The sequence below is a fragment of the Acipenser ruthenus genome, chromosome 10 (assembly GCF_902713425.1).
Source record: "Acipenser ruthenus chromosome 10, fAciRut3.2 maternal haplotype, whole genome shotgun sequence".
In the NCBI taxonomy this organism is placed as follows: domain Eukaryota; kingdom Metazoa; phylum Chordata; class Actinopteri; order Acipenseriformes; family Acipenseridae; genus Acipenser; species Acipenser ruthenus.
The window spans coordinates 3,301,551-3,324,787 of NC_081198.1; the positions used below are offsets into that span (position 1 = coordinate 3,301,551).

At 39.0% G+C, this 23,237-nt stretch overlaps 1 protein-coding gene across 5 annotated transcripts in view; it reads left to right on the forward strand.

Annotated features, from left to right (window-relative positions):
- The window catches only part of LOC117406665 (cAMP-specific 3',5'-cyclic phosphodiesterase 4B-like), a 100,755-nt gene that overhangs the window by 74,423 nt on the left and 3,095 nt on the right, over window positions 1-23,237 (forward strand). For 4 of the 5 annotated variants that reach the window (XM_059031521.1, XM_034010880.2, XM_034010901.3 and 1 more), the window contains 9 exons: window positions 8,864-8,976; window positions 17,425-17,518; window positions 20,130-20,311; window positions 20,891-20,989; window positions 21,122-21,286; window positions 21,475-21,574; window positions 22,104-22,258; window positions 22,369-22,491; window positions 22,789-22,971. In XM_059031521.1, the coding sequence (XP_058887504.1) occupies window positions 8,864-8,976; window positions 17,425-17,518; window positions 20,130-20,311; window positions 20,891-20,989; window positions 21,122-21,286; window positions 21,475-21,574; window positions 22,104-22,258; window positions 22,369-22,491; window positions 22,789-22,971 (1,214 nt within the window). Of the gene's footprint in view, window positions 1-8,863; window positions 8,977-16,148; window positions 16,661-17,424; window positions 17,519-20,129; window positions 20,312-20,890; window positions 20,990-21,121; window positions 21,287-21,474; window positions 21,575-22,103; window positions 22,259-22,368; window positions 22,492-22,788; window positions 22,972-23,237 lie in introns of those variants that run through there. The other variant, XM_034010922.3, reaches the window with a different exon arrangement.

Here is a 23,237-nt window from a genome sequence, read left to right on the forward strand (position 1 = left end):
GATTATCATATCCTGTCATTTAAATTGCTGCTGTGAATTTTTATTAATTTAATTTAAAAGTGCCCAATTATTTTACCCCCGATTTTCTCCCAAATTTAGAATGTCCAATTCCCCCCACCGCAGCAATACCCCACACAGCTCAGAGGGCTTGAGTTTAATAATCTATGCAGTGGCAAATCTAACTAATGGCTATTAAGTCTGTATTGTTTAATTTAAATGTTCTTACTTATAATTCTCCGCTTTTAAGACAAGATACAATTGAAAATCACTGACAAAACACTGAGCTGTTATGGAATTACAAAAAAAATTTTGAAAAAAAAAAAGAAAAGGACGTACAACTGCATACGTCATGCAAGGGAAATACAGGGAAAACTGTTTATTAAGAAAACACATTAATAAAAATGTTTGACATGGTTTAATTGCAAAAAGGAAAATCCCTTCCCTTGCACAGCTGGAAGGCCTCTATCTTCCTCTGAAATGTGACGCGTTTGTTCCACAGTAAACTGTTATACACTATGTAATGCAGAAAGAATCCCATGGATTATCCAAAGAAAAACAAAAACATCATCACCTGGGACGTCATGGGAAAATCCAATTACCAGGTTTCCTCCAAAACAATTATTAGGAATTTGTTCATAAGAGCATTATTGTAGTTTGTTAATTCAAAGTGCATCGCTAAGGAGAAAGACGAAAGACTAGACATACATTAAGTTTAGTAATTTTGTGCCGTAATCAAGTAACCTGCTGGATGTAAGACTGCTGTACCATTTAAAAGAAGAAAGTTTTTTTTTTTACTTAAGGTGACTGACGAGGGGAGGGGAGGTTGTGGGAGAGACACAGAAATTGACTTTGCAACGCCACACAAGTCCCCAAGATTTATTTATAAATATTTAGAAATGGCTGCCACTAGAGCACCAGCACGGTAACTCCTAGGGCGGGCAGTGCAAAGGAAATTCACATGACTGTACTGGTGATGATACAATGCACGGGCACATCTACACAAGCTAGAGTGCAAACAAAAGAAATCCTGAAATGCAAAACACAGTGGCAATACAAAGCTACAAAATAAAAGCTGCTTATAGTCGGCCCCTCTACTATGGGAGGTACCGCTGCAGAAACCCAACACAACCTCTGTTTACCGAACTTGGATGCGATATTAAATCCTGTAACTAAATACTAAAGTGCTATACACACGCGGTGGCCATAGACGTTTTCATTACTTGCAAGCTTTGTTTTCTCTTTATTCTGGGATCCATCGTTCTCCGTCACAAAGGGCAGTATGTTCGGGCTAATCAGCCCACGGTTGTGTCAGCAGCTGCCTTTTATAGCGACATGCTGCACTGGGACATGCCCACCAGCCGATCACGGAACCGCAGCCAGCCAATCCTTGGCTACGATTCCCTGTAAACAAACTCAGCTGGCACAGTGTCACAGGCAGGGGGTGTGGCTCTTTCCATTCGTCCAAGAAGCCAGTGACGGTACAGGGTCCCTGTTACATGTGGCAGACTAGGATTCAGTTAGAATGATGGCTTCATTATCTTTATTGTGGCCTTAAAGTATAATAAAACAAAACATCTGTATTAAAAGATAACTGATATTTTTAGGCACTGTATGTGTTGTTGGTATCAAATGATTGCACACAGTTATCATTCAGTAGTTTTTTTTTTTGTTATGTGGTACCTTTTTAAATGCTGCTTGTGAGCAGTCTGAAATTGTTTTATCCATTTTTTTAGAATTGTAAATTGTTCCCCCCCTCCCCTTTCTTTGAAAACCCAACCCATTTTTTGTAAATATGTTACATAATACAGGATACAGGCTGGTTTGTTGGAATGCAGTACACTCCCTCATACCCAATGTTAAAGTTGGGTGTGACGAGCAGGTAACTTGCCCTGCCTGAGTCACACTGAGTAAAGGACAGACATGATTAAAAGACTAAAGCTTCTGAGTCAGTCAGCTAGTCATAGCATAACCAGCGATGAAGCTACACTCAATAATCGTGCTCGTGGCTTCCTTCAGATAAACATGAGTCTCCTTACCTTTGTGGTCCATTACAAGCCTGTTTCAAGAGACACATATTTTTGTGATTGCCTGCTATCTGCAACATAGCACTGCATAACTTTATAAATGCAAGGCTTGCTTCTCCTGATCAAGTTTTGCAGAGAGAAAGTTGTTGTTTTAAAACATTTGAAATGTACACAGCTTACTGTAATATGTGTGTTTGTAGAAGCAACTGAACTAAAGTTAATTTCTTCCCCCCCCCCCCCCCCACAGCACTGAATCAGAATATTCTTTCAGTTAAATCTCAAAAGAAAAGGAGTAAATGAAAAATATATATTTGCGACTTGCCTTTCTTGATATTAGGCTACAGATTTACAAACCCTTTCTTCATAAGTTAGGACATTGCAGCCACTAATTGGACCATGCTGGGTAATGGATATTGATATGACCGCTTCAGTTCAACCTCAGACCTCATTTGTTTCCCGATCACTGATATGTGGAGGTTTCAGTGACAGATCTTTCTAGTACTGGACTGTTCGGCCAACGTTTCCCACCACACCCTGTCATTAGATGAATCCCCAAGTGATCCACTCAGCCGATGCAGTTCCCAGAGAGAAAAGTCTTGAATCACACTAATTTACACCCAGTAAACATGGCCTCCATCCCAGCAACATGTCAGTCTAGATTTTGTTTTGCCTGCAACCAAAGGATTTGCATTACAGGGGTTCTGATAACCTGTCATTCTTTGGCCCAAACCTTTTGTACCTTCTCTTCCCATTCCAATGCTGGTTAACAGAAAATATCGCACTTCCGAGGTCATTTCCCCTGGGGAGTGAAATTGCCCCAACCCTTTCAGTGTCATTAAGCTTCTTTGTTACGACGGACTTGTTTTGCAGACAGTAACGTGCTTTGACCCCAGAGTCACTGCTGATGTGAAAGAACTACCGATACAGTAGTTATAGCTTGGATTCCTGACTTGTATCTTTCCCAATTTCTATTTTGGAACATGTGTGAATAAAATTGGAACCATAATATAATGTGTGTTGAAAGACATCCTTATGTTCCTGGTTCCCAGATTTGACTATGGGATTTTCCATATTCTTTGAAAGGGGTTTGTTCTATGTTTTATTCCTGTCTTGAACTACAGCACGGTGCAACAGGCATGTTATTCACAGAACAGTATCTGATTTTCAGTATCACAGACCGATCTGAATTTGGCAGATGTGAATGGCTGCTGTATGTCACAATATGCAGGCACCTCTATTCTCTCTTTATGAGAGTTTGTTACAACATGGAGAAGATGCAGAGGGTATAATATATGGAAGAACTGTTAATGTGCATCCCATGTAAGCATGGGAAATCACTGATACTATGCCTATTTACTAATACTGTTGTATTTGAATGCAACCAAGATGTGCTTCCCATCTGCTACATGCATTTGAAATTGACCAACGTCAGTAAGCCATTCTTTCACATGGAAACATGATTGAACGTCATATTCTCGGCATTGAAAGGGAATTTCCCGGCGACTAGGTTCAAAAGATGTGATATTACAGGTGTAACCTGTTTTACAAAGTAAAGGAGGCAGTGCATCTGCACACACTAAAAATGAACTTGAACGGGAGGATTATTATCTTAATAGCCTGGTTCATATACTGGACAAAACTGTGAAGATGAAGACGGAGTGTGGAAATATTTCTAATGCAGCAGTTATTTTGCATAAAGGATAACATCTGTAGTTAAAATAGGATACAAAAAAGAAGTTCTAGGCCTTGACAACTCCTCCTTAAGCAAACTTATTCACAATTTGAATTATCTAGAAGTTCAATGAACATCCAGTTTCAGCTGCTAGCCACTCTGTCTCTGCTTAAGCATTTGAAAAATGGTGGTTCATTCCAGCAGAATGCGGATCCATCTCACATTTTCCGTGTGATCTGCAAACATGGCCCCAGAAAGCTGGAAGCATGCATGCTAGTAACTATTTGAATTATGCTATTGACGTCAGTACAGTCATTATGCAGACGGCTGACCCTCCCAGCACTATTCCCCTGCCAAAAAAACTACAAACTGCAATGCAAGAGCAACAGCTTGATTCTTCTCTTGTTTTTGATACTTTGCATAGATTAACCTCTCCAGAATATAATACGTGAGAAACAGCCCATCCGGAAGATTGTTAAACGAAAAAAGAATGTTCTCCTTTTAGAAAGGAATTGGTTAGATTCCACTGAGAAGGCAGTATTCACGTTCAACACATTCAACTAGGAAAACTCCAGATTGGTTTTGAAGCCTGTGTTCTAACTTTGTTATTCACAGTAAGAGGTCTTGCTAGGAGGGTTCATTGTATACGCCTATTACCCTGTGCTACACATGCAGTATAGGATTAGAAACCAATATATGGGATTGGTCATACAACTTCACAATTACCCTATTACTTTTGAAAGAAGAAGTGATGTCAGCCATTATCTACATCCCCCCACAAATGAACATACAGTATATCCTCTCTATTAGTGGATGGTTCACAGTGGATTAAGCAAAAATAAATAGTCATTGAGTGAGGGACGAGCAGATTGAGAACTTCAGTCTCTTGTGCTGCCAAAAGAAAATTGTTTCCACTTCTAGTCCTGCCTTTATAGTAACCCCCAGTCCCCCCCCACGTCATCTCACTCCCCCTACCTTACAAAATGATTCCTAATAATTTAAAGAAATATGATTGGTATATAACTTTTACTACAGATTTCCATAACCGACTCTGCTCTGCCTATGTGGTTCACATAAGGCAAAAGCTTCGTAAATCTATATTAATAGGTTCAGTCAAGGCAAATACAGTTCATAAAAACAATACTACCATTGAGATCTATTCATACGCATCCACACAGTTCAAATCGGGGCAAAAAAACAAAGCTGTTTTTAATGTTACAAAATATTATTACAGAACACTGCTAATGACATTTCCAGATTTTATCTATTATTATTATTATTATTATTATTAATAATAATAATACAAAGACGGACCCTTTCTGTAGCACTTGATGGCAAGGTAATAGGATCACGTCTGGCTTCTTGCATATAACCAACAGTTCATTCACAGCAGTTCAGACACAGTAGCAACAGTAAACCTCTTATTAAACTCAACTTGAATGCAAGGTAAAAATAATGTTGGTGGCAATTAATTACTTGCACTTTCACATTAGTGCTTGAATGACCTCTGAGACAGCACACCTAGAACTGAACTAGACATTGAGTCATATTTGGCCTTTGGGCTTAGGTTGGTCCCCTTCACATGCTCTTTGGCTAACAGCAACCAGTGCTAACATGAACTATTGCTGAAATTGAAGAAAACCAGGGTTCTCCCCAGACCTTTTCAGCCAGAAAAAACCCAATCCACCTGTCTTGCAGATGCTACTGTGCCTTTAACAATAAGGATGGATCGCGCTTCTAGCAGACTAGATCAGCTGCGTGTTGCTGGGTGAAAAAAAAAATCTTGGAACCACGTGACAGCTGGGTTACGTCTTGACACAACATTTAACCAATCAGAGAGTTGAAGGGGCGGGTTTTCTGTGTTAAGCACTTCGAGAGGCTAAAACGTTAAAAATGACTGATTAAAAAAATAACCAATTATTTTCAAAGCAAAAATAGTGCCAATGAAAGCAGGGGGTCAAAATAAACCGACGATCTGCGCAATCCACCGCCTAATACTATATTTGCAACTGCTGATTTATTAAAAATATGAAGATTATTTTCAGGTATTATCATTGTCCATTTTTTGTCGTATTATTTTACTGTAAGGTGATAATAGCTAATAATAATAGATAATAGTAAGGTACGTAATAGGCAAGTTTTATTTTTCCATTCCTGGGGAGAAACCTGAAAACAGAATGGCTAGTTATAATGTAATTTAAACCGAGCGACATACATTTACTGTAGATTGTGTTGATACCAGTAGCTTGCCAAGGAATGGAATTAGACTATCCAGTGCTTACAGTATACAAAACTACAAGCATGTACTTCCTATTATGTTTCCAGCTGTTTTGTTTTTACCAGGATAAGTTTCATTTTTAGTAAGAATATGAGGTGGTGCAACCCTGGAAAAAGTAACTATTCCTTCAGGGATAGATTGAACTAGCAATCCGAGAGCAGTAAATACAAAATACTGATAGTCATCTGACTTCAAGGAACAAAAGCCCTTATAGTGGTAATTCTCAGTGGCCACTGTATTACGCAGGAGGCTGTGTGGTCCAGTGGTTAAAGAAAAGGGCTTGTAACCAGGAGGTCCCCGGTTCAAATCCCATCTCAGCCACTGACTCATTGTGTGACCCTGAGCAAGTCACTTCACCTCCTTGTGCTCCGTCTTTCGGGTGAGACGTAGTTGTAAGTGACTCTGCAGCTGATGCATAGTTCACACACCCTAGTCTTTGTAAGTCGCCTTGGATAAAGGCATCTGCTAAAAAAACTAATAATAATAATAATAATAATAATAATTACCCTATACAATTGTAGTCTCACTGGTTTATTGAACTATTGCACTGGGGGACTGAAGGTTTGTGGTAATTAGCTATGCTATTGCAGCTGTTTGAGATAAGAAACAAATGGACTGACTTATGTTATTGGCTAAAATGATACAGACACAATCCATGTGCTATTGTATTGTTATCTACAGATGCTGCGATATCTTGTACCCGTCCAGTATCCACTATGTCCCTTACTGCTGTGCTTGGTTGTCGCTTCCAGTGTCCAATAGTACATCTCATGTTTCAGTGGTAAAAGAAGTTGGTATTAATTTCCTGGCTCGTATGGCCTCCCTATTGAGAACTGCTACTCGGCACATCACTGCCTGCCATGTATGGTGTGGCTCTGGAAACACCCTTCTACGTGTGTGTGGCTTACCAGCTATGAAATATGTGTTTCATGTGAAGAGAAGTAGAGGATGTGCGTGTGTGATGTAAAGGCTAGCAAATTATCATGTAGAAAAAAGTGTATGAAAAAAATGATCCTAAAGATTAAAACAGACCATAGGCAGGCTACTGGAATTCCACTGGAATAGTTTGTTTCATGTGCATAATGTTTTAGTGGTAATTTCAAACTTTTTTTGGTAAGCTGGTATGTTTGTATGTATGAATGAGTGAATACATCCCCTTCCGGTCACACATTTGTGATTACGTTTTTAGAAATTTTAAGTGTGAACTCAGTGGAGTTCGAGAAGTTGTCCTACCATAACTTTTTGAAAAAACAAACATACATGCATTATAAAAATAGATATTCATAGATAGGAAACATGGTACATGTGTGCACACAGTGACTGAAGTGGTCATTGCACGAAAAATGAAAACTTTTCGGTTTAATCTAATGTATAATTTATTCATATTAAGTATTTGGTACTCTGGAAGCAATTTATTGTGTAGCAAAGTAAATCAATTGCCAGAATAAGTTCTTCATCACAGTGGGCTTCCTGCAAAAATCAATCGTAAATGCAATATTTTGGAAGTGTTGAGAGTGTCTAACCCCTTCAATAATCTATAGCTCCTTTCACACTGGCACTCCTACCCAGGTCCCGACCCGGGTTCTGGCTACCCTGGTCACAGTCCTGTGTAGTGTGAAACCACCTACCTGGGTCGTACACGGGTTAACCCGGGTCGCAATGACCCATCTCGGGAAGTGGGTCGACACGCTTTGACCCGGGTTGAGCAAGACAAAATGCATGACGGCCGTTCGTGAGCCGACAAAATAGCAAACGGCCATGCCTGCGTGAAGGTTTCACTTCCTTAAGAAACGTTTCTGTTTAGCCATATTTTTGTTGCTTGAGACACACCATGAGCCAGATTGCAGCAGGGATGAAGAAACATTTGCTCTAATCAACATTTGGGCCGACGGTTCAATCCAGAGAAGCTTGGATGGAAGCGTCTGTAACAAGCTGCTTCTGGGGTATTGATACGTGCATTGTGTACTTGCGTCTGTCACCCAGGTCAACCCTGCTTTATCAAAAGCAGTGTGAAATCGTGTAGCCGACCCACATGACACCGGGTCCTGACCCGGGTAGGTTCTGACCCGAGTAGAGCATGGCAGTGTGAAAGGGGCTTATGCTGCCTGTGAATCCAATCCAGGGTTTTAGCATACTTTGGCTCAGACCAAACTGAAGGGGAGGTTTTGATTTGCTTGGCAAATGAGCAAGAGCATGATTCTCTCTATCTCCAGCCAGGGAATTAAGTTGTTCACTGCAAACACAGATATCCTTTGATTGTGGCTGGATCTGAGGGGGGGGGGGGGGGTGTCTTATTTAGCACGCAAATGAAAACTGTTTTCCCTCTTGTGAAGCTGTCTGGGCAGCAGTTTCAAGAAGGGATGTTATGAAAAGTTTTGCACGTACCTTCTGAAAATGAGAGCTGACTGTCCATAAAAAATAAAAACCCAAAGTGCAAGATTCTTCTGCTATTTGTCTTTCGCTCCAGAGCGGTGTCTTAGCTTGTTTGTAACTGTACAGCAAGCTACAATATACTGTAGACTTCTGACTTCAGAAGAAAGGCGTCATGCCCTTTAGGAAACTGTTTGCTTTTCCTCCTCATAACCATAAGGTTATGGTAATGAAGCTGACAAAGGGAGGGGTCCTCCCACCAACTTCCTCAGAAAGAAAGATCTGTTAAGCTGCTGTTGACAAAGCTGATAGAAACCAGGAGGCAGGCTTGCCAAGTTTGAAAAAAAAAAAGAAACTGAAATTTTTGTAGTAGCAGAGTGGAAAGTGATATGTTTTAACTCACGATGAAGGAGCACTGTGCGAACCTCAGCAGTGTGGGTCTCAGTTGCACTAGTGACACTAGCATGAACACCATGGAGCAAATCAAGCCTAATTACATGTCCATGTGTTTGTTTGCAGAAGAATCTTATCAAAAACTAGCTATGGAAACCATGGAGGAATTGGACTGGTGTTTAGACCAGCTTGAAGCAATACAGACTTATCGGTCCGTCAGCGAGATGGCATCCAATAAGGTAAGGAATTTAATTCCACTGTACTGTTTGATGTACTCACTAATGTAAAAAAAAAAAAAAAGTGCTTTCTTGGGAGTGGGGAAGGACCAATGAGGAAATATAATATGGAGGAGATTTAGATTTTCTAGGTTTTACATATGATTTTTAGTAACACATTTCTCTTTTTTTTTAATTGATTGATTGATAGGCAGAAAGTTCAAAAGCCCTGAATTGCACGAGCCACACTTTTCAGAAGCCAGTTCTTTATATATTTTCATGACTGTTTGACTCCTATGTCATATAAATCATAGCGTAACACAAGTGCAGCTCACTACGTTTTTCTGAATGCCTCTGTGTTCAGGGTGGCACTAGACATCATCTCTGAAGTGGTTCTGGATGGGGTGAAAGTTCTTGAGTTTTTCTTTCTTTAAGCAAATTAAAGGAAGTAATCTAACATGTGCCTACTTCTGGTAATCTACGGCTATGCACAATCCACAAAGATACTTTATAATATCTGCCTATTCAAGTTCTTATTCAAGTTCTACATTTTAGAATATTGGTACAAATTAAATAATCAAATTCCAATAACCTTTTTTTTTTTTTCTTAAAAAGCTCTTTGGATAAAGCAATGCTAGATCACTGACCTTGTCTTTCACTATTTCATGCTGTATTGTGCATTCTTATTTCACTGCAGTTTTAGCACATTTATTCTGAAAAACATTCTGCTACCCCATTGGACAACAGGATGCTTGGCCTTTAGTGCATTTGGAAGTGATAGAAAAAACAAAAAACAGCCATGATTGGGAGTGTGGCGACTGTACAAACAGTTACTGATCTTCCTGTTCCACACTTTTGCCAAGTTCCTGGCTTGGCAAGACCACAGCTGAGAAGTTCATGCCTGACTGCGAGCAGGCAAGCCACAGCTGTCAAAAGTGTGACTTCAATTTCCTGTCTCCTTCCTGATCCCTGTTCAGACTACAATGGCACCAATAACAGGGAAACCCTTTCAAACTTGATTTTTTTTTAAAGTTACCAACGTCATAGGGGAGAACAAAAGATCGCAAATCATTTACAGCAGGATTATATTAAGGACCGTGTACTGAAGCACATTGACCCCGTGAGCAAACAGGCTTTCCTAGCAAGTTGTCTTGCAGGGACTTCCGTGTATATAAATTACATCACATGGATGTTACTAATTAAGCAATGAGATGAAATATTAAAAACCAGTACTGTGTCTTTTATTAATCCTTGTACAAGGTCTGAAGTTCTGAGATTTACAGACCTTTTATTTAATTGTATGTTTCTAAGTAAGACATTGTTACTGTAGAATCCAATATTGTTTTCTGTTGGATATATGAATTCATGTAAAATGTACAGGGCTCACCTTTATTTATCTGTTATGTATCTGTGTTGTTAATTTAAATCTCAAATGTGTTAAACCCAGTTTAAACCAAACAAGCTGCATTATTGTGTTTGAGTTGAATAGCCAGAGTTTCTGTTTGTTTGTTGATTTGGTAGATCGACCAGTGTATAGCCACTAGAACAATTAATACAATCTCCGTACAGCTATCTAATCAACCTGATGGGTTTAAACACTGTGTGTTCTGGAAGTCCTGTGGTCGGTGTTGCTAGTGCATTAGTTGATTTGAATAATGTAACTAATTAATTAAAGCAATACCATTTTTTTTTTTTATCATGTTGAATACGGCGTTATGAAAAGTAATTCTGAGATTTTGTTTTTCCACAGAGGTGGAGAATCTGGCTCAGTTTTGTCTCACAAACTGTCTCTAATCGGTTAGGTTAAAGGAGAAATGATTTCACCCAAGGCTCTCGCTTCCTCCATACATGCATTGTACTTCATTCCCAGTCCTCAGAACTACACTATGCAGTCATGTACAGTTTTCTCCTTCCAAAAAAATAGGATTTAATTAAACTGGAATTGAAGAATAGGGCCCCCATGTCTTTCATTCGTCAAGGTAATTTAAGGTTAGTCAGAGTTACTGTACTGCTTCTCACCCAGGTATTACTGAAAAACCACAACAAAAAAGCAATAATGATATGTCTTTTCTTTTAGTATGACCTCCACGTTTGTTTGTTTGGCGATAGGAAACTGTGTCTTCCTGATGTGTCATCGTGTTTTTATGTTTGCTAAAAGAGCCCCAAAACACAAAACAAGGTTTATGACATATCAGACTTTTCTCTTTCCCAAAACGTGTAGTGGAGCCCCACCTGGGGCGATACAGTACGTAAAGAGTAATATTTCCTGTAAACAGGGCAGGTTAAAGCCACGACTCACAGGGGAGGTTCAGACAGGCATGTTATAAGTGTAGCATGTAAGTGCATGCGAGTCATTAGCACTATCACATTTCTGAATTTCCGTCAGATTTTTTTTACGAATCATAAGGAGAGCCACACTTTGAAAAGTGTTTAAAAGCAAGATCTTGAACCACGTACTGGTGTTCTAAAGGCAAACGAAATGGAACTTTGTTGGTTTCAGAAGGAAGTAAACATTTCCTCTGTCATAAAGTTGTGGAAGCAGGTAAGCTCAACTTCTATAGTAGCTGAAACGTTTGTGCTTGTTTTGTGAAACGTCCTGTGCAGGGGACTACACTGTATGTTAGTTTGTTTTGAAACAGAAATCTAGAATATGCTTACACTATTTTAGGTGTAACAGTTTTTTGTTTGTTTTTTCACCATTTTTACAATGGCCTATATAATACTTCATTTTATTTAGTGTTTGTTCTTTAAATGAGCGAACATGGATTTCGGGGGGAAAAAACCAGCATGGAGATAGTAAATTAGTCATTTGAACTAACATCAAGGGGAGTGTCTGTCTATCACCTCACTGTAACCATGCCTCATTGTGCTGAACTTTGCCAGGGACTTTTTAGAAGCTGTTGGAAGCTCACTGCTTTACGTTGTAGGGGGAAAAGTAATTGAAGGAATCAGCGATGACTGTGCTGTTGAGTAACTTTTTTTTTTAGGAGTGTGTCTTCCCCTTGGTTAACTTCCTAGTGTTTCCTTTGTTGAAGTTTAAGACGGAGAGATTACTGAAACAAGGCTTTGTCAGTGCAAGTTTGAGTTAGGAGCTCCACATTTCAGAGAATGCCTTCCTTACACAAAGCAAGCAGAAATGTGAGTATTGCTTTTTGGAGCCTGTAAAAACAGAAGTGCTAATAGAACTCATTTTGTACAGTGGTCTCTGAATCATTGCTTAGATTGTTTTCTGTGATAAGAAATGAAGCTGTGAAATGAGCACTGGATGAGATTCATTAATAACATGTATGTTTGAAATGTATTGCTTGGAATGATGTTGAACTGACTCCTGGGAATTTGGAAATTACCAAAATAAGCATTGCACACATGTTTATATACTGTAGAATTGTATAAGTATATGTAAGATTCACCATCAAGTTATTACTTAAAACATATGTGGTGGAAACAAATCAACATACTTCCAGTTTATCAGTTAAGTATTATCAGTTTATCAGTTAAGAGATGGAAGACGGGTGTTCTGAGCAGGTTTCCTGGCAGGAAGTGTAGATGTTTATTACGACAGTAATCATGCCAAGAAGCCTAACAGCTGATGACTCCATGCAGTGATGGCATGTTGTGATGGCTCTACCTACGTACATGTTTTGTGTCAATCTGTGAAGTAAGCAAAACTGAGTCACACTTACGAAATGGGGCAAGCGGTGTCAGACATATTTCTCGTATTTATTCAGTGGTGTCCTGTTTTTTCTTTCTTTGGTAAATGACGTACAGTGTAGTTATGAAGTTAGTTGTAACTATTGGGAAAGGTTGTAAACAGTGAGTAATTTGACCTTCCAATTCATAAAGTCAGTGATTGCACTTAATCATTTACAGTACATGTTAGTTTTTAAAATGCATGTGCAGTAAAACACCTCAAAACTATTAGGCTCAAGATCTTCCACCTTGCCCCAAAAAAGAAATAACACATTGAAAAATAAATAATATGTAAAACCTTACTGGTCGCCTTGTTGTTTTACTGGTGTCAAGGGTCATCTTTAATGATCCCCAAATTAAATCATTTTAACATAACATAAATAAACTATAGTGACTCCAGAATGATTGTGATGCACTGTTAAAATGCTGGTTGCAGGTGATAATCAAAACTCATGCACTGCATTTGTAATAATTAAATCATCATCCAAAAAAAAAAAAAAAAAACATAAGTTACTGTGAGCAATGGCCAGATGGATTCTATCATTGCATAGGCTTGTAACTTCAGAAGGTACTTAATGCATCAGCTTCATTAGAGATTGTTCAAGACGGTATAAAATGTATTTGAAGCTGAATTTTGATTGACAGGTGCTTAATAATGAGTGTTTCCCCGTGTATAGTATTTCCATTGAGATGCACAGTGTCCAGGCAGTCCTACAAGGAAATCCTACTTAAAGGAAAACAGTGCACCTGTTTTTCTGAATAAAATGTTTTCAGCCTTCATTGTTAGAATGAAGTATATTTGCTGCAGTCTCAGCTGTCAGAACAACTTAATCTAGCATCCATTAACTGGATTCACACAACATTGCTCACTGGTGCGTACAAAAGAGCACCATGTGGATTCTCCCTCAAGGCACTGCAGACAAATGGCAAGATATTGTATAAGGAATTGGGACAGTATCACGGGCTGCTGATCCTGTTTTGCAAAAGAAAGCATGTTGTTCTGAAAATGCTTTAAAAGACATCGACAATAGCTTGTATTTTAAATGGTATTTAATCTTTAGGGTTTTTATTGCATGCTCAAGCTATACGTATCGTGATATATTAACACAATACACCTTTTGTAATGATATGAAATGCAGCATCTAATTCGAAAAGGGAAATTTGTCTGGTCATTTTGGATCACAAATAGTCCAGTTTGTATTTTTTGTATTTAATTGCATTGATACCTGGTGTAAAAGGAAGTAACATGATAGCACCTCTATAGTTAAGTAAGCTTCTATTATAAATCATGAATTTGAGATATGAATAACTCAGACAGTTTAAAAGCAGTTAGGACGTATGAAATTCGTCAACCCGGTTATCTCTGGGGTGTCTAAAAATGAGTTCAATTCCTATGTTTCAGATTGTGTTTTCAGCCACCCATACTGTAGCTGTCAAACTGTGAGGTGGTTAAACATGCCGTTCAGCACAGACATGGGTGCCTGGAGAGCCTCCACGCTGCTGTCTGTGCTGCAGTGCCCCGGTAGAACATGGCTCAGTTAAGATTGCTCTCATGTAAAAACGGAACCCCAATCTCGCTGCTTTTGTGGATGAGTCGCAAACATTACGATATCTTAACATAGTTTCATAAAATTACATTTCTTCCTTGTGACCTAGAAATCCCCTTGTTGACTTGCCTAGATTAAATGATCCCCTCCACAATGAAGGAGCAGAGAGCGAAGCTGTATAGACTATCCTGCTGGCTTGGACACTGCATTGTCAGTACTGCTCACCTTGTAAAAGCTTCTTCGGCTGCTAAAAGGATTGATCTCCACCTTCTTTATGGCCAGATACATTCTTGAGAGTTTGATTGATGGTTTTGTTTTCACTGCAAAGGTGTTTGGTACAGCCACACCTGATTTCTTACATTACTGGTCCTTGCACAGTACAGAAGCATTTAATAAACACACAGCACTCTGCGTCTAAAAAAAACAAACCTATATTGTGTGCCTTGCATTAAAAAAAAAAAAAAAAGTGAATGCCATAATAAATAAATAAAACATTTGATTGACACAGACAGTCATTGGCAACCTGTTAATTTAAGTGAAATAAAAAAAATAATAATGGTAATTAAATGAAATACTTGTCACATAATTGCCATTGACATGCTATGGTGCTTGACTACCCTTTCCAGATACTGTATTTAGAAACTCCTAGCCTAGCTTAATATTACCCATGTGAAGCAGAGCAAGCTCTTCCCACAGTAAAAGGATCAGTACAGAAACCGGCCATGAAAGCTTTGATCAGCTATTTGCTATTCCAAGCACGTCTGCACATAGATACAAAGCTATGCATTCGTCTTAAAGCTTACCCCGTTGTGTGTTCTGATGCACAGCAAAACATCTCTCCTTCCTTGTACAGTAGATGCTAATTCAGAATCTATTTAGATAGAAATCTGATGAAGGGTTTATTATTGCAAGATACACTCAAAACAGTAATACCACTAAAATAAAGAGATTGGAAAATGGATGTTCAGTACTAAATGTTCACCTACAAAACAATTCCACTTACTCATTAAAAATGTCACAATAGTGGTTTGATTTTTAGGACACGAAGATTAACAACAACATTGATCAATTGTGTGGGGGAAGCCTATGCTGTTGACATATTGACCATGCGATGGTTTAGAGAAGTCCTTTCTGGGGGAAGGATGTAAAGCATGTGACTTCATCGCAAGCTTGGCTTAGCTGTGTTTATCAGCGGTATGGTTTGAAGGGAAACCTCATAGTCCAGCCTTGGGAGGTCATGTGATGCTGTTGCCATGGCGTTTAAAATGTTCATTTGATTGGTTGTACTCTGGCTCCAGACTAGGGTTTCACCAGTGGATAAAGTGTAGGTGATGTCATTGTAAGTGGCAGGAATACCAATTATTGTGAGCAGCCCTACAGAGAAAATAGCCATGTCTGTTTAATCACCAGGATTCCGTCTAGATGACAGCCCACAGATCTAACACAAATAATAATAAGTTCTCGTGAAGTCCATTAATGGCCCTGTTTAAAACCAGTCATGATACATGCATTTGAAAGCACAACCGACAATCTATTGTGCATTTTTTAAATGTAATAATAGTCAGTCATCGTAATGTTAATGTGTAGGTAAGTGCAAGCATCTGATTTTGAAGGTCAAACACTATATAATTTATTTTTTTACATTTTTGTATCACTGAGAATTTGCAAAATACCAAACTAATTTTATTCAAATGTCTTGTGTATATTTGTGATATGTATAAAAGGTTTTTTGCCACATACCTTTTTATTTTAACAAAGTAACATGTGCGATAACAAAATATGCTTTCCTTAATTAGATCAAACTGCCTTTAAAAATAAATAAATAAATAAATAAAGCATTGCAGCACTGTGAAAAAAAAAAACCCTTGTTAATACATAACTGCAGTGCCGAGTTGAGAGAAGGGGGGGGGGGGGGGCGACTCCTGAATTTGTTTTGCATATGTAAGCAGGGGGCTTCCTCCGTTTTCTGTCAAATCATCTGTGCTTTGGGAAAATGAAGAGTCTGAATTCTGTTGCTGGGGCAGACCAGATCCTTCCAGTGAAAATCACTGGAGCGAGACTAATCTGAAGCAGGGACCCCCTTCAGCCAGCTAAAGCATCCAAGGCTTTTCATAATTCATCAGCTCCTCCTGCTGCAAGCCATCAAACAGCACAAGCTTGGGATTGATCCTGGCTTCCTCATCCGAACCCTGATTTCATGCTCTCCTTCTGCCTCGGAGTGGACAGATACTGTACACAGTCCTGCTGCAAACATGGAGTGCCAAACGTGGCTGTCTCTTTTAGCTGATAACGGACCATTTGGGGGATTTGGGGAATTCTGCTGCCATTAAAGAGTATTTTGGGATTAGTTGCGGAATACCTTCGACTGTATATCTGTAATCTGGTATAAGGAGTGTCGGTGGCTGTGCTGTAACGGGGTCAAAATGCCTGAGACAAACTATTTACTGACGGTATCTTGGGGTTACATCAAGGTGGGTAAATTAGCATATATACATAATGGACTTGTTTAATTTGGTCCGGGGTATACTGTCCGCTCATGTTTGGGACTGAGCTGGCTTACAGAAGCCACACTGATACTTGACATGTGCAAAACTGTCTAGCATGCATGTAACAGAAATGTATTTAGAATTTTGTAAACATGTTCGAAAAAGCTTTCAAGAAGATGTTGGCACTGTATACAGAAACATGCACTGTAATTAAATTCTCTGCAGTAGACAGACGTGTGCTCATTCAGGTCAAGACTAACCTTTGTTGTAAAGTAGACCTTTTTAAATGAGGATAAATGCATTGTTGTCAAGGGAGTCATTTTCCAATTAAATTGCAGTCATGTATAATGGTGTTTTCTTAAGTGTCACTGAAAATAGATGCAAATATGATTGTTTCTTCAAATAGATTCAGATCCCAGGGGTATAGCTTTTTTATTTGATTGATCTTGGTTTAAAAGCTCTTATTTTAAATGATACAATTCATAATGAGTGGTTGGTTTGTTACACTGGAAAGTTGTGGCGCAGCACTGGGAAACTGCTCAGATCTTATTGGTTGTCATAAATGCCGGACTGGTGACCCTGTTATCTGAAATAGCCACAATATGGAACAATGACCACAAGCACTGTTTCTTAATGTAAATGTGTGTGTTCATATACAGTACTGAATTGAGATTGAACAGCATTACTGATAAGGCAGCTTTAAAAGTACAATCAAATCTAAGTGCCACCCTGTTCTCTCTGTGTTTCAGTTCAAGAGAATGCTGAACCGGGAGCTGACACACATGTCGGAGACGAGCCGGTCAGGAAACCAGGTGTCTGAATTCATTTCAAACACCTTCTTAGGTAACTAGCCTTTGGGTTGTTGTTTTTTTCTTTACAGCTCAACGCAAAAAAGCACAGATTACAACATACAGGTATTTTGACATGTTTTGCCACTCATTCAAAATAAGGGAGGGAAACAAAAATATTCGTGTTATAACAAAAGGGGGTTGAAACAGAACCTGTACTGCAAATATTGGATCAAATTGTAGGGTTCTCTGATCCCCTAGGAAACCTTGAAGACAAAATCCATAAATACACTGGTTGTGTAAGTTCCTATGTAATGGAAACTAGATATTCCAAGTACAGTACGCCATCTGCCATACCCTTATGCATTCCAGTGCACATGCACACTGTATATAGTACGTGTATATTAATTGGAACACAGAAGCTATACTTGTACATCACCCAGTCTCGGGTAGTTAGTGAAAATAAAAATCGCTTAGCTAGTTAATGCAAGCGTTTTTTTTTTTATTAATACAGAAGCCGATGACGCAGCGCTAGCTGGAGAAAAATCAATCTTTCTCCTACTTAAGCATCTTAGCTTGTACCATGCTGTGTTTTACAGCAGCTGAGTTGCACCAGTGGTATTTACAGCCCTTCACTGATGGATTTCTGTGTGGTGTTTTACTGCTATTCAGGATCCGTTTTTGTAAAATATCGGTCTTTACAGCAGATAGAGTGCAAAAAAAAACACAAAAAAAACATAGAAAGCTATTGTTGCAGAAACCCAAGTTTGTTTTTTATGTATCGTTTCGGGTCCTCTTGAACTCTTATCCTTAACAGAATGCTCCCCCAATTGCTTGCCACTAGCCAAGCTGTCTGTTCTGTGATCATCTTCAAAGCTCCTTTTTTGTGTAGGGGTATTACTTTACAGAAAAATAATAAACTCATTATATCGTTTAAGAAATGTGTGAAATGAATCCCGACTCCTGAACCCCCCCTCGAGATTTCTGTTGAGCTGATATATATATATATATAAGTGCAGGGAATTGTGAGGTTTGTGCTTCAATACTGCGGATTCACTAATCCAGTCTTATCCAGTTTGCAGGAGGATTCTTTGCTTCAGAATCTTCCCCTGCGGTGCTTGTGGGTGGGAGGAGGGAGGAGGGGGGACAAGCATGTATTATGCAGTAGGAGCTTGGTGGTACCCCTTGTGGAAAAGGAAAACGCAGATAACTACAACCTGAAGTGTTATTACTGTGCAATCAGTCCCATTGATGGCATTTTAACCGTGCTGCCCTCACTCCTTTGCATACGACTGCAGGCGAGTACGCTGTCTTCAAAAAGTTTTAAAACGATACTTCAATTGATGCCAATGTTGGAGCTAGCTGGAGAGCAATACATCCGATTTCTGGCATGTGGATTGGAGGGTAGCCTCATAAATTATATGTGCAGTAAAGCACATTGATACAAGTGAACAAGCCACTCCAACCCAACCCCTTCCCCGTCATTGTTTTTTTCTGTCGTTCTACACAGTTGTTCATACTGTTCTGTGATCTCAGGTACTTTTCAGTAGAAACTGCTTCTTCACTGAAGTGTGAAAAGCTCTCAGTGTTATGGTATTAAACCATGCAGCGACATAAAGTCAAGTACATATGTTACATCAGAATGGTTTCTCATTTAAAAATCACAGATTTCATTCTAGCCCCTTATGCATTCACTTTGGGTGCGTGTATTTTTATTAAGCATTTTTAACAAAAAAAAAAAACTGTTGATATTTAAAATCTTGGAGTCGAGCCAAAAAATGCATTAACCTTTTCTGCAGCTTGAACGTGGATCTGTGCCAGAGAGACTGTATGGGAAAAGCCCTTCATTTTAATCAATTGATAGTCCAAAGAAAGAAAAAAAAAAGATTAATGTCAGATTGACACGCTTATGAATAATTGCTTCCTTCTTTATTGCCCTGCTCTAGACACGGCAGTGTTTCAGCTCAATTACTTTGTTGCCACGTTCTTTAATTAAGCAAAAAAAATAAAAAAATACAGCCATTACCTGAATTATTGTAGAGATAATTAATTAAATCTGCATCAGCAGAGGGAATATAATGGCATGCAAACTAGCCAGAACAGGAAAAATGACATTCATTAAAAGAGGAGATCTACCAGCAATTGCAGATTTTTTGTTTTGTTTTCAAAATCAGCTGTGAAGAAGAGCTTTTGTCCAAAATGTATTTTTTAAACCATTTTTCAAATGAGCATCTTTAGTTGCCCAGGTGTAGGAGGTACAGTGATTTCTGAGCACCTGGGGCCATTGACGTCACTCAGCGAAATATGAGATGTCAGAAGAACAGCAAAAGCTGTTGTTTTTTTTTAACAAAAGACGTTTGTTTCCCTTGATGTAAACTAACAATGCAATTTGGGACTGAGCTTTTTGAAAAGCAGTTACCTTAACACTAATTAGGTTAAAAAGAGCATGAAACAATATTGGCAAAAATGAAGGAACTTGCTTTCTGCTGCCTTTATACAGGGTCATGCTTTGAAGTTGAAGAAATTATACAAAAATTCAAATTGCATTACAAAGAGGGGTTTTATATTTAAGCAATGGTACTTTGAGGTCAAGATCAGCATAGCGCCACAAAAGGACACATTGGATGATAAAATTGACATTATTCCTCCGGCTCTCGCTTCCACAGAAAAACAGAATGATATGGAGATCCCATCCCCGACATCAAAGGCCAGAGACAAGAAGAAAAAGGAGCAGCAACTCATGACACAAATCAGCGGGGTGAAGAAACTAACTCACGGCTCCAGCCTGACCAACTGCAGCATCTCAAGATTCGGAGTCAAAACAGACAAGGAGGACCTGCTGTCCAAGGTGTGTGTGGGATTCAAAGCCTTGTTAAAATATCAGTGCAATCAAGTAATGCAAATCAAACCAGAGGAATGGTTACGCAAAAAAAAGAAATGTCAAATTGAAGAGAAGGGATATTTTCATATTAATTATTTAACTAGGCTTGTCAAATTACACTGATTAGCTACATATTTTTAAATACAAGGCTTTCTTTAAATTATAAAGTTTTATTTATTTATTTATGTGTTAACTACAGGATTAACCCTTTCATGCATGAAATATTAAATTGCTTTATATGGGGTGAAAAATGGCATCCTCATGAGGTCATCATGCATTTGAGTTTTCCGTCTGTCCCCATATGAAGTCACCATGCATGAAAAGGGTTAAAGAAGCCCTGTTACTGCATCAAAACAAGTATGACATTGAATTAGGACTCATCAAAAATATTAACCCTAGTCCCATTTAGTTTGCTATGGGTTATATGTTTCGTGATCTTGCACAGTCGCTGCATTAGAAATGTTTGTATTCCATTAGCATTTTCTTCTGAATGGTGGTTTGCATGTAGCTGTGCCGTACATCTAACAAGACTGTTTATCTTCCCAGGAGCTTGAAGACCTGAATAAGTGGGGCCTTAACATTTTCAAAGTGTCTGAATATTCACACAGCAGACCTCTCACATGCATAATGTATGCCATTTTCCAGGTTAGTACCCTTTCCTCTCTGTTTTGAATGGTACTTGGGTCTGTTTTGTAAAACCTCCAGGAAATATAACCCTTAAGCATGTGCAGACTGCTTTCTTTTGTTAATGAATCTGTTATTTTTTTTCTCTCGCAGGAGAGAGACTTGCTGAAGACCTTCAAGATCCCTACAGACACATTTGTGTCCTACATGATGACGTTAGAAGACCACTACCATTCAGACGCAGCTTACCATAACAGCCTGCACGCTGCCGATGTCGCCCAGTCGACACACATCCTGCTGTCAACACCAGCGTTGGATGTAAGTTTCATTGCTCCAGCCATATTTAGGGTTTTCTAATAGGAGAATTACATGTGCTTTCCATCATACTGTCAGCAGTGAATCTAAACATGCAATGAAAGCATATTTGGGTTGAAACTCGGTTTAATTACCTCCTCAAAGTTGTGTTTATCACTGTGACGCCAACGTGTTTCTCTGTCTGGTTTCAGGCGGTCTTCACAGATCTCGAGATCCTGGCTGCGATCTTTGCTGCTGCGATTCATGACGTTGATCACCCCGGCGTCTCCAATCAGTTCCTAATTAACACCAGTGAGTATTTCTGTGATACAATGTTGCATTGTGCCAAACATATTCATTACAACCAAATGATATACATGCAGTATAAAACATACTGGTGTATAATCTCTCCAGGTCTTAGTTCTACAGTATTAGTATTGTATTTTACTGATCAAATTACAACAGTGTTGTTCCAGCTTGGAAACCTCTGTCTAATAATGTTATGGTAATTCAGTTAGATTTATTTGCTGCTTATACAATTATTTATTGAACCGGGAGATTTACCCATTAACACTGAGGCCTCATTTACAAGGGGGTCATGTTTCATAAAGTCAGCAGTTTAGGTGCAGATCAAGATCAGTGGATCAGTTGCAATATCTGCAATCTTCTCTTTTGAAGATGATTTACTGTGCTGGATCTTTTTAATTTTGTTGTACTACTGTACGTACAGTCGCGTTATTTCTTTTCCCGAGTATCATTGATTTTACAGTGACACGCTTTTCTTGAAAGGGCGAGCTGTTTCATCCTGATTTCTGAATCGATTGGTTCTGCTTGGTTTCAGACTCAGAGTTGGCACTCATGTACAATGACGAATCAGTGTTAGAAAACCACCATCTTGCCGTGGGCTTCAAGCTGCTGCAGGAAGAGCACTGCGACATCTTCCAGAACCTCAGCAAGAAGCAGCGGCAGTCTCTGAGAAAAATGGTCATTGATATGGTAAGAGTGAACATGAATCAACCCCCTCTATGTATTGCAATGCGAATTAAAACAAAGTCCAGTTCAGTTTATGCCCCTTTTTTAAAGTGTTCTGTAACATTTATTTCTAGGTTTTGGCGACCGACATGTCCAAACACATGAGCTTACTGGCGGATTTGAAAACCATGGTGGAGACCAAGAAAGTGACAAGTTCAGGGGTTCTCCTACTAGACAATTACACAGACAGAATACAGGTATGTGAGGAAGTCTACGGCTGCTTGATTCAGAGCAAACCCTTGGGTCTATAGGTCTTTCTTAATGTCTTCGTGACATTGAGGAAGACTTTAATTCAATGAATGTCCATGAATTTTACAAAAAGTTAATTTTAGTATTGCTCGATTTTAATCTAATTCCTACGGTTACAGTGATTTCCCATTTAATCCCCAAGATCGACATTTTTAAATTTAAAGCCATTCAATTGCAATACTGGTAATCCTTTTTTAGGGATAAAAGTGTATGCTGCATTGACTAATCCGCTTGAAATATTTTAGGTTCTTCGCAACATGGTGCATTGTGCAGACCTGAGCAATCCCACCAAGTCTCTGGAGCTGTACAGGCAGTGGACTGACAGAATCATGGATGAATTCTTCCACCAGGGAGACAGAGAGAGGGAGAGGGGCATGGAGATCAGCCCCATGTGTGATAAACACACGGCCTCCGTCGAAAAGTCACAGGTAGGAACATCGTGAGAGCAAATTAAACAAAGAGGGATCAGTTTAGTCTTGTGCATAAAGACCATGACACAGATTTTGATCCAGCCGGATCCTAAATATTCTGTTTTAAATGTGCCAGGAATCCTGTGTACATGAACCTACAGAACTTCCCAGAAGCTGTTTGTAATGGAAATCAGATTTGAAAAGCGTATCTAATAGATACTTGAGTTGAGTTGTGTTTCTTTTTTTTTTTGCCATTAGTTTAGCAAATAAACTGGAGATTTAAA